Source organism: Bos mutus, chromosome 15, assembly GCF_027580195.1.
Source record: "Bos mutus isolate GX-2022 chromosome 15, NWIPB_WYAK_1.1, whole genome shotgun sequence".
NCBI classification, from domain to species: domain Eukaryota; kingdom Metazoa; phylum Chordata; class Mammalia; order Artiodactyla; family Bovidae; genus Bos; species Bos mutus.
In genome coordinates this window covers 57,760,238-57,771,003 of record NC_091631.1, presented here as the reverse complement: position 1 = coordinate 57,771,003, position 10,766 = coordinate 57,760,238, and the positions used below count along the sequence as shown (strand labels likewise).

Genomic DNA, 10,766 nt, shown 5'->3' with positions numbered 1-10,766 from the left:
CCACCTAAACAACAAACAACAGAAGATTTTCAAAGTCCAGAGATTCTTAATTCAAAACCGTTAACGGGGACTCGGAAACTCTCTTGCAGGCACGATGTTGACACACTGGGTAGTTACCACTGTGCCTGGTTTTAAAACGAATCCTCACCGGGTTTTCCAGTGGCTTCTCCCCCGTTTTCAGAATAAACACGCTAGGTTGTTTGGTCTGCAGAGGGCAAGTCTGTACACTGCAGGGGAAAGCGGAGGGGATGGAAGGAGCTGAGCTCCTTCAGTTTCCAATCTTCACCAAAGATTCAAAAGCTAAAGAGAAAATACCACCTTAAGAAAAGGAAAATCAAACTGCCAAGATTTATTTAACTTTTTCTTTCACAGAAAATACAAGTATGTAATGTAAACACTGACATGTGAAATGAAGTACAAGCATTAGGAAGACAAAGGACCTGAACAATAACTCTTGCTTCAACACTGCAGTGCTTCCTGATTTCACTTCCAGCAGGAATCACAGGATTATACAGATTACATATCGGAAAAATCAAAGGCAACATCCATTGATATTTACCAAAACACCAGAGAGCCTCTGAAAATTCAACAATGCCATATGGAAGTCAGAGCTCTCTGCTGCAAAAAAAAAAGAAAGCTGAGCACATATCCATTAATCTGTTTACCCAAGGCGTTTAATGTAGGAGCCTAAGAAATTAACACATGAGTTTAATTTGCCGGTGGAGGTGAAGATTAAGTGACCCCTCTTTTCCCTCTTCAGAGAAAATGAAATTAACCAAATTTAAAGCAGAGCTGCTCAACACTGGCCAGAAGACGGCACCATCACAGTGAATTATTTCAATAAACCCCACAAAATACAAAACACAATAAAAGATTTCCATTTGTGCTCTGCCCAAATGGTCAATCCAGATCCAAGGCTGTAGGATCACATAGGGTGTTCTTTCCCCAAAATCCAAACTAGAAAAAGATGACCCAAATAAGTGGTTGGGATCAAGAACCACCTTGATTTAAAACAGATGATCTGTTTCTGAACTTGAATTCAGTAATAAAGGGTGCAGTCTTCACTTTTCTATTATTATCTCAAGAGATTAAAATGTTTCTTATTAGATGACACCCACCAGTTGGCAGGTCCACTTTGATAACAGATGCTACTACACAAGTTGGTTCAGTAATGGAACTCAGCATCATAAGATCTGGAGATCAGGGAGCCCTGGAATTGCCAATATATCTACTTCCTATTCTTGCCTGGAGGCATGGACAGAGGAGCCTGGCAGGCTACAGTCCATGGGGTCACAAGGGTAGGACACAACTTAGCGACTAAACCAATACCACCTACTTTCTCACTCACCTCCAAAATCAAAGATTCCCACCAATAATCTGTAGCCCATTATTCCTTGATAGTCAACAAACAATGGAGAAAAAAGGACTTCAGATACTTTATCTTCATGCTGACCACTGAATCTCTGGAGGAGAAATGCTACTTGCTCCAGTGTTTTGAGACACTTTCCCAGGCAAAGCTAACCTCCCTGTATTGCTGAGGTGGAGATGTTTTAATGTGATTATATGTCATGTGAAAAATACCTTCACAACAAACACCCCTCATTTTTATGTAACTTACCCATAGAATTTGGCACAGTGTTCTGTAATTTCTTGTGCTCTTACTAAAGATATTTGTAGGACAGAGAAAACCAAATCAAGTTTTAAAGAGATAGCAACTGACATTCCCAAAGAACATCAATCATGACATTTTTTGTGCTACGTTACAGTAAGTTGTTGCTCAGCAGGCTTTTTTTTTTTCAAACCTGCAAGATGATGTAACAGATCAGCACTGTACTACTCTGATTAGAAAAACGCTGCTCATCGTTGACCTCCATTACTGCACTTTCTCATTTACTTTTGCAGAAAAAGAGCTCTAGCCACTGTGAAGGACAGTTTACCATTACTGCAAGTATGGCAAGACATTTCACTAAAAATTCTCTATCCTGTAGTCAGACTATACGTGCCAATATTTACCTTGGGAAACAGGAACCAAGTATTGAAAATTAAATGCCAGAAGTCCTTAAAGCAGTCAGTGGGACCCAAGTTTCTGTTCCCTCTCCAAGGAGGGAGCTCGTCTACAAGATCCAGCCCACCCCAGATATTCTGTCAGCGTGGACCCCAGTGAGGAGACTCTTTAAACCTAACTAGCTGTTTCTTTTCTTGTCACTTCTTTTCTCCTCTCTGATCAGTTCCTATTGAAAATCTCTTCTCTTCGAAAAAGCAAAGATGCAAACTCTGAAAAATTAATGCATCTTATCTGCAGATACTAAACATAATTACCTTTAAGGAAATAAGGCACTATAATGCGACCCCAGCCTGACTATAGGAATGGAAATGGAACTGATATTGGATCCTGTGTGGCTGCACAGAAGCTGGACTTCCAAACATGAGCATTGCTCTCCTGCCGCAGGCCAAGCTGCGTGCTGGAGTGCTGCTGTGATGGTCAGACCCACAGGCAGACCGGAGGCTCCATAGAACTGAGAAACCCAGATAAAATTCTTCCTTAAAAATAGAAAGTGATGTTATCAATCAGGTCTCTGGCCAGCCTCATCATTCCTTCAAGTAATGTTTTCATGGTCAAGTGAAGAGTATGGACGAGCGCTAGATGAGAAGTTAGGCAACCCAGATTGTGGTGCGAACGCTATTATTGGCTGTGTGGCCTCGGGCAAGTCACCTCACCTTCCTCTGCTCCCTGCCCTCTAGTCTTACTTTCTTCATCTGTAAAATGGGGATAAAACCACTTGCCTTGTCTCCCTCACGTCACGACTGTGCGGATTGAATAAGATAATGTGAAAGTGCTTTGTAAACTATGAAATACTGTGTGTGAAGGCAAAGTGAAATATATACTTATGTTCTATTTAAGTCCTTATCATTGCCTATTTGACTAGAGGTTTCCCATGCAGGATGTGCTTTGCAATAGAGAGACTCAAAAATAGATGCCATAAATATACACTGGTCTTTTTCACTAGGGCTGTTTAAAAAAGGGAGAGTCTTAATTTCCTCAGAAATGGTCTCAGAATAAATTACTTTAAAACGTGATGTCATTCAAACCCACCAACTGATAGAATTAATCTTCTCCACCTATGTCCTATACAGTTATAGTCTGGTCTGTTGATACCTTGACAGAGGGAAGTCTTGAATTCAAGAAAGCATGCTAAAACTGAAAAAAACAAAAACAAACAAAAACAAACACCAAAATCTCATAGTTACAGCTTGTTGTAACAGATTTAAATGAAAATAAGAGGCATCCTATATAAAGAAATTAAGCCACGGTTCCTCAAATGGTTGCCTTTTTCCTGAGATATCTCCAGGACAAGGTTCTAGTCCTGTGAAGTGCTTTAGAAAAGCTTAGTCTTGCTGGAGGTGAAAGGACATGTAGGTTGGCAACTAGGCTGTGCTCATTTTCAGCACTAGGATTTGAATGAGAAGGTCTGCTAGGAGCTCCCAGGGAGCTTGGGTGGAGAAGCCCACCCAGCCCCAGGGAGGCCAGTCCTCGGACACCAGGCCAGAGTGTGGAGAACAGCTCAACACTGCCATCCCATCCCAGGATTTTCAGCTCTTCCTGGAAGTTGGTTCTGCTCTTCTCCGGTCTAGTAAATAATCGAACAGAAGAGAAACAGTGAGATGCGGAGCAGCGTATCTGCCTGGACTGCAGGGCCTGTCTGCGTCTGGCTGTACAAGGCGCACATGCAGAGCAGACACAGGCAAGGAGTGAGCGTGACTGACTGACCGGCCCAAAGCACCCAGACTCCAGCATTCGTGTCACACGCCTTTATTACACACAGTACAAGCGGTGGCTTGGAGGGTGTCCTGTCAGTGGGATCCCCAGTGGACAGGATGGGAGTTCTCTGGGACCACAGGCATGATGCTAACCTCCGCTTCTCTTCCTGGTTTGCTTTGCTTTCCGGGGTTTGAGGATGGTATAGTTTGCATACACTGTATACTGATCTGACAGGAAGGGAACGTAGAATGCCCGCAACAACCTTGAAGACCTGAAAAACAAGAGAGAAAAAAGACAGAATCTTAGCATTTGAGAGAATTTACTCATGGTACTGATTAAAGGAAATGAATAAAATGCTATGGTGAGGGTTATATTTTACATAAGCTGTACTTAGCTACTAGATCTTGATAAAAGACTTAATCAAAACCAAGTACTGGGACTTCCCTGGTGGTCCAGTGGTGAAGAGCCCACCTTCTATTGCAGGGGATGTGGGTTCGAGCCCTGCTCAGGGAATTAGGTCCCACATGTCTAGGAGTAGCTAAGCCTATGCGCCACAATGAAGACCCAGCACAGCCAAAAGAAAAAAAGACCAAGTACCTTCTTGCCTGAACCCAAACGACAGTCTCGGTAGTCTCGCTAATAAGCCACAGGATATCTTTCAGAATAGCTCTAGGTCTGCTTAGAATTTGCCATTGAAAAGTTCTAATTCAGTCAAAGAAATGTTATTACGGAAATATATTCTTAACACCTCAAGAGTTTGTGTACCCCAGAGACTGCAGAGATGCTAAATGCTCAAATGATCCTGATTCCAGCTCTAAGTTTTCCTAGAGAGGTGAAGAAAAAACTATGTTCTTGGCTTCCTGTGCATACTGTTCTGGCGATTCTCAAGTCAAAGACAGAGTCCAGTCTTTTCTCTTTATACTGAAATATAGATAGGAACAGCTAAAACCCTGAATGGCTCACTAATTTCTAAAGAATATGAAAAATATCTCACATTTATTGAATACCTAGCATTGAACACGGAGAAGGCAATGGCACCCCACTCCAGTACTCTTGCCTGGAAAATCCCATGGATGGAGGAGCCTGGTAGGCTGCAGTCCATGGGGTCGCTAAGAGTCGGACACGACTGAGCGACTTCACTTTCACTTTTCACTTTCATGCATTGGAGAAGGAAATGGCAACCCACTCCAGTGTTCTTGCTTGGAGAATCCCAGGGACAGTGGAGCCTGGTGGGCTGCCATCTATGGGGTCGCACAGAGTCGGACACGACTGACATGACTTAGCAGCAGCAGCAGCAGCATTGAACAAGCCCTGGGGGAAGTGCTTACACTTTTTCAGATACTATTTAATCCATCCAACAAACCTATGTGGAAAGTGATATTACTTCTATTTTATAGATGGGAAAGTGAGACACACAGATTAAGTAGCTTGAGCAGGGTCACACAGTAAGTGATAAAGCCCTCATTCAGGTTCAGATTTGATTCCAGACTCTGCACTCCTACCACTCTGGTTTATCCTGCATCCCAGGAGACAGGCTAACAAGATTCATCATTTCCTAGAAAAAGTGGCAGTGATAGTTTTAAATTCTATATGCGGTATTACTTCTTGACTACGATTCCTGAGTCAAAAAACCAAAAGTTGGCCCAGAAACTGCCAACCTAAATGAGGTAGCTGAAGGGTGCTCCACTGCCAGTCCTTTTCCAGACTCTCAACTTGTAAATGTCATGTCAACGTGGCATTTGTACTGGCAGCCTACTTCTGAGTTTGGCAGACGCCCGCGATGCCTGCACACAATGGTACCGTGCTTGGCATACACACCTCCTAGAGATCCTTCCCAACTGGGATGCTGGCCGTGCGCTGTGCTCAGCAGAGATTCACTTCACTTCAACAGCTAACAGCTCAAGGGCTTTGATAGAGAAAAGAGGCTTAGCAGAGAGACACACGAGATAAAGCAGGGCCTCTGCAAAGAAATGAACAGGAGGAGGAAGCACCTACCTCAGTCAAAAAAGAAGCTAATTTTTCTTCTTTCTGTCCACGCTGCATAGATAAGGGGAAGGTCAGGACAGAACGCTGTAAGCTGGAACAAAGTCCCGCAGGCTTCAGTGTAGTAAAGAAAGGCTAAACTGAATGAAGCATCATTTCCATTCCAGGTGACTCCACGCTAAAAGCTTCACTAGTACAGTCAGTACATGTCTCCAGTCAACTCACCCCTTGGTATAACATCAGGTCCAATGGGCCCTATTTTACTTTTTTTACTTTCTTTTTGGAACGACTCCTTACGACTTGGAAAGATCATTATTTTGTAATTTTATTCTTCTTGGAGTCTTCCAAAGAAGAAAGGAAAATTATACTTATTTTCAAAAATAGAATAAAACTCATTCTATCATGTAACTACCATATGGGACCATTATAACCTTTTATAAATTTAAACTATATTAAAGAATTTTCGTGGTCTTTTTTCCCCTCTATATCTTGGATTATTTACAACTATGCTTAAAAAAAAAAAAAAAGACAGACAAATGATAAGAAAAAGAATGATGACATCCCCAAAAAGGATTATGCAAAAATGATATAATTACATTATCCTTCCATTTTTTCACTGCATTGTTCAAAGTATGCACCATCTTTCAATAAGGTACAAAAGATTTGTGACACTATCTTTGCAGCCTGCATTTAGCTTTAATTGAGCACAGCTGAGAGTTCAGAATTTAAAAATTTTCTGTCCATAATGCCAATGAGAAGAAAATCAACAGAGGAAGACACTTCATAATTAGACAAATCAGAAGATGAATGCGGAGACAGCAGCACTCGAGACTCTGATGATGACAGCGTGTATGTGTGCGTGTGCGTGCGCGCATGCGTGAATGTGCACATGTGAGTGTGCTCAGTCGTGTCCGACTCTTTGCGACCCCATGGACTGTAGCCTGCCAGTCTCCTCTGTCCATGAAATTTTCCAGGCAAGAGTACTGGAGTGGGTTGCCATTCCCTTCTCCAGGGGATCTTCCTGACCCAGGGATGGAACCTGGGTCTCCTGCATTGCAGGCGGATTCTTTACCTTTTTTTTCTGAGCCACCAGAGAGGCCTATTTCAGGTATATATATTCAAAAGCAGGAAAACATGGAATAAAGATTGGGGTTGCTACATTCCAATTCTTACAAAAATTTCAAATGATGTTTTTTAAAACTATCCTTCCGTTATTACTTTTATGTTATTTATAAAATAATTTAAAAATATGAAAACAAAAGGGGTTATAGGCCCTTTTACAGACCAAGACAGTACCTGGTGAAGACAAGACAGTATGTGGTGACGACTATTTCTATGCTATTTCTATGCTAACTCCTTGGTCTCACAAGGAATTCTGAAAGAGATCATTTCAGGAAACCATCCAGGGTGATACATGGGACATGTTATCATCAAAAATACTGACCTCCCTAAAATAGAAGAAGGGTCACTATGCATTACTGCTGAATGCAAAAGGCAAGCTGAAACAAAGGTAAAAGAATAATGGAGACTGGGACAAAATATTTACCATATACATAACAGAGGAAGGGTATCTAGAATATATAAATTATATATATATATATGGGCTGGGCTTCCCTGGTGGCTCAGATGGTAAAGAATCTGCCTGCAATGCAGGAGACCCAGGTTTGATCCCTGGGTCAAGAAGATCCCCTGGAGAAGGGAATGGTAACCCATTCCAGTTTCTTGCCTGGAGAATTCCATGGACAGGGGAGCCTGGTGGGCTACAGTCCATGGGGTCACAGAGTTGGACACTACTGAGCAAGTAACATGTATTGGGGCTTCCTGGGTGGCGCAGCATTAAAGAATCCACCTGCCAATGCAGGAGACACAAGACACACAGGTTCTATCCCTGGATCAGGAAGATCCCCTACAGGAGGGAATGGCAAACCCACTCCAGTATTCTTGCTTATGGGACTGCAATAACCATATGAAATGATGTTCAATTTTACTAGTAATCAGGGAAACATAAATCTAGATATAATTTTTCAACAATCAGGTTTGCAAAGCTGAGAAGTATGACAGTATCAAACCCTGGGGAGGAAGGAGGAACCCGATACTGCCAGTAAAAGTGGAAACCTGCAAGAACCACTTGGAGAAGCAGTTTTAACAATACCGATAAAACAGAAATTATGCTGTCTCTATGACATAGCACATGATTTTCATTTTGTACTTTGCACCATAATGCTTTTTTAAAAACAACCTACTTTACCATTTGTTACAATAGAAAAATTCAAACACAAACAAAAGAGATATTTAACTTGTAATAATTTTTAAAGCTATGACAAGCTAGACAGCGTATTAAAAAAGAGACATTACTTTGCTGACAAAGGTCCATATAGTCAAAGCTATGGCTTCTCCAGTAGTCATGTATGGATGTGAGAGTTGGACCATAAAGAAGGCTGAATGCTGAAGAATTGATGCTTTTGAACTGTGGTGTTGGAGAAGACTCTTTGAGAGTTCCTTGGACTGCAAGGAGATCAAACCAGTCAATCCTAAAGGAAATCAACCCTGAATATTCATTGGAAGCATGGATGCTGAAGCTGAAACTCCAATACTTTGGCCACCTGACACGTAGAGGTGACTCATTAGAAAAGACCTTGATGCTGGGAAAGACTGATGGCAGGAGAAGGGGACGACAGAGGATGAGATGGTTGGATGGCATCACCGACTCAACAGACATGAGTTTGAGCAACTTCAGGGAGATGGGGAAGCACAGGGAAGCCTGGCATGCTGCAGTCCATGGGGGTTACAAAGAGTCGGACATGACTGAGTGACTAAACTGAACTGAGACAATGTTTTAAAGAGAGGAAACCTCAAATCCTTAAAATGAACAAACATAAAAACCCTATGTGCTTGCTACGTGTATGGCTTTGTGTGCTGGCCCTGAAGACACAAAAGCCTCTGTTCTCAAAGAGCTAATAATCTACAGTTGGAAGAAAGAGATTATGAGTGATATACAATATGTCTCTGTGTTAGTTGATCAGTCATGTCTGACTCTTTGCGACCCTGCCAGGCTTCTCTGTCCATGGAATCCTCCAGGCAAGAATATTGGAGTGAGTAGCCATTCTCTTCTCCAGGGATCTTCCTAACCCACGGATTGAACCCGAGTCTCCTGCGTTGCAGGCAGATTCTTTACCATCTGAGCCACCAGGGAAGCCCAACTATAATATGGCAAATACTAAATAAAAATAGCTAATATAGAAGTTCAAAGTGATAATACACATATTCAGAAGAGAGGATAAAAAAAACACTGAGGGTTGCATAAGTGTGGAAGAAGCATTTATTATACATTATTTTATTTGACCCATTCAACATTTCAAGGTATACTAAGCAAAAAAAAAAAAAAAAAACTTGCTGATCTATAACCAAATCTATAGGCATCTCAGATTAAATTCTCTGTCTACTCAGCAACAATTGGAAAACGGCTTGAACAAAATCCAGACTCTGTAATGATCTACAAGCTGAAGGAGATCTAGCCCTCGCTAACCTGTCTCTCTTCACCTTGTACCATTTTCTTCCTTGCCCACTACACTCTCCCCACACCAGCCTCCTTTCAAGTTTCTCAAAATTACCAGTTCTTTCCTACTATGATTTCAAAGTCCCATTGAATGTGTGGTTTGGAATAATACATTGCTAGGGACAAGCATGTATCTGACTCAGATACATCAAGAGACCCAAGAAGAACTGGGATTCTCCCAAGCTTCCTCTGCGTGCAAGCATAAAAAATTTGGCATCAGATTCTAGATAATGTGTTCAAGAAGCATGGAGGCATTTCTAGTTAGACCTGAACACAAAGCTATATTAAAGGTGAGAACTAAATATAAGGAAAAGTTAAGAAAAATTTATAATCCAAATTTGGTACTGGAAAAATCCTTGTTTGAAGATGAATCTTCCTTTCTCCTGCAGATTTTGCTTATGATTTTTAATTATCTGTCTTTAACATGTAAAGCCTCTACTTTCTTCCAGTGGATGAAATGAGTAAACAATCAACACAAACACTTCTGTGCTGGGATGGGAAGAGTCTGTGTTTTTGTTTTTTCTTTTTAGCCAAAAGAGCAAGTTGGCTTGAATTCTTCACTTTTAATACTATGGCTGCTCTTCTAGATTAATTTCTTTCTCATCTGTAGCTTTACTAAATCAAGCACAACTGGGGCTGTTCAAATCATTATATGGTTGCTGGAAGAACAAATCGGTTATTTGTCTCTGTGAAAGAAGAGAGCAGTTGAGCATTGGAATAATGTGCAAACGCACACATTCATACTCATGGAAACAAAGATCAGACTGAATCACAAGTCAGAACCAGACTAATCCTGATCGAAACTCATGTAACAGTGTGTGTAATAACGTGAAATGCCAAAGCACTGCCCCAGAAAGCACAGGCAGCATAAATTAGGAAGGCGCTAAACGGACACTGAAGCACTTCCCCTCCCAGTGAGAAAGTCACTCAAGCAATTCAAGGATGAAACAGACATGGACAAAACGACCCCTGAATGGCATAATTAGCCGACAGCTCAGAATGTTTTCTAATTCAATTATCAGCCCTATTTATCAGGGCTGGGGGGCACTCTGCTGTGGCGATTTCAATCTGCTCTTGCTGACGTCCGTGGAAGACTGCCTGCCAGTCCCTGACGTCACCAGTGCAACAGGCCCGACGCAAATGCTGGGTCAATTTTTAATTTTAAAGAGAAAACATCTTAAGTACTCAGGCTGTCTCCATGATTTTTGTCTGTCTCTCCATCCATTCATCCACCCGTCCATCCAAACATTGCTTATTCCTGTGAACCTGCAGCCTGGGCTCCCTGCCAGTTCTCTTTCTTTTTCAAAGCTAGTTCCTTCTCTTTTTGTTTTTGTCTCTGTCTCTTATTCTCCTGCACTTAGCTCAGTGACAGACTTCCACAACCCTCAGAACAGAGCTGGCCTTTCAGACAAGTCTTTAGTTCTGAAGAGAATCTCACAATTCCCTCAAGATTTACTCTTAGCCATG

At 41.7% G+C, this 10,766-nt stretch overlaps 1 protein-coding gene across 1 annotated transcript in view; it reads right to left on the bottom strand.

The window, feature by feature from the left end:
* Positions 1 to 334: 334 nt before the first annotated feature.
* Positions 335 to 10,766, bottom strand: part of ALG9 (ALG9 alpha-1,2-mannosyltransferase) — a 114,786-nt gene continuing 104,354 nt past the window's right edge. The window contains exons 15-16 of the mRNA XM_070384232.1: positions 3,913 to 4,031; positions 335 to 3,629 (exon numbers count right to left, since the gene is read on the bottom strand). Coding sequence (XP_070240333.1) covers positions 3,592 to 3,629; positions 3,913 to 4,031 — 157 coding nt within the window. The 3' untranslated portion in view covers positions 335 to 3,591. The remainder of the gene's footprint in view (positions 3,630 to 3,912; positions 4,032 to 10,766) is intronic.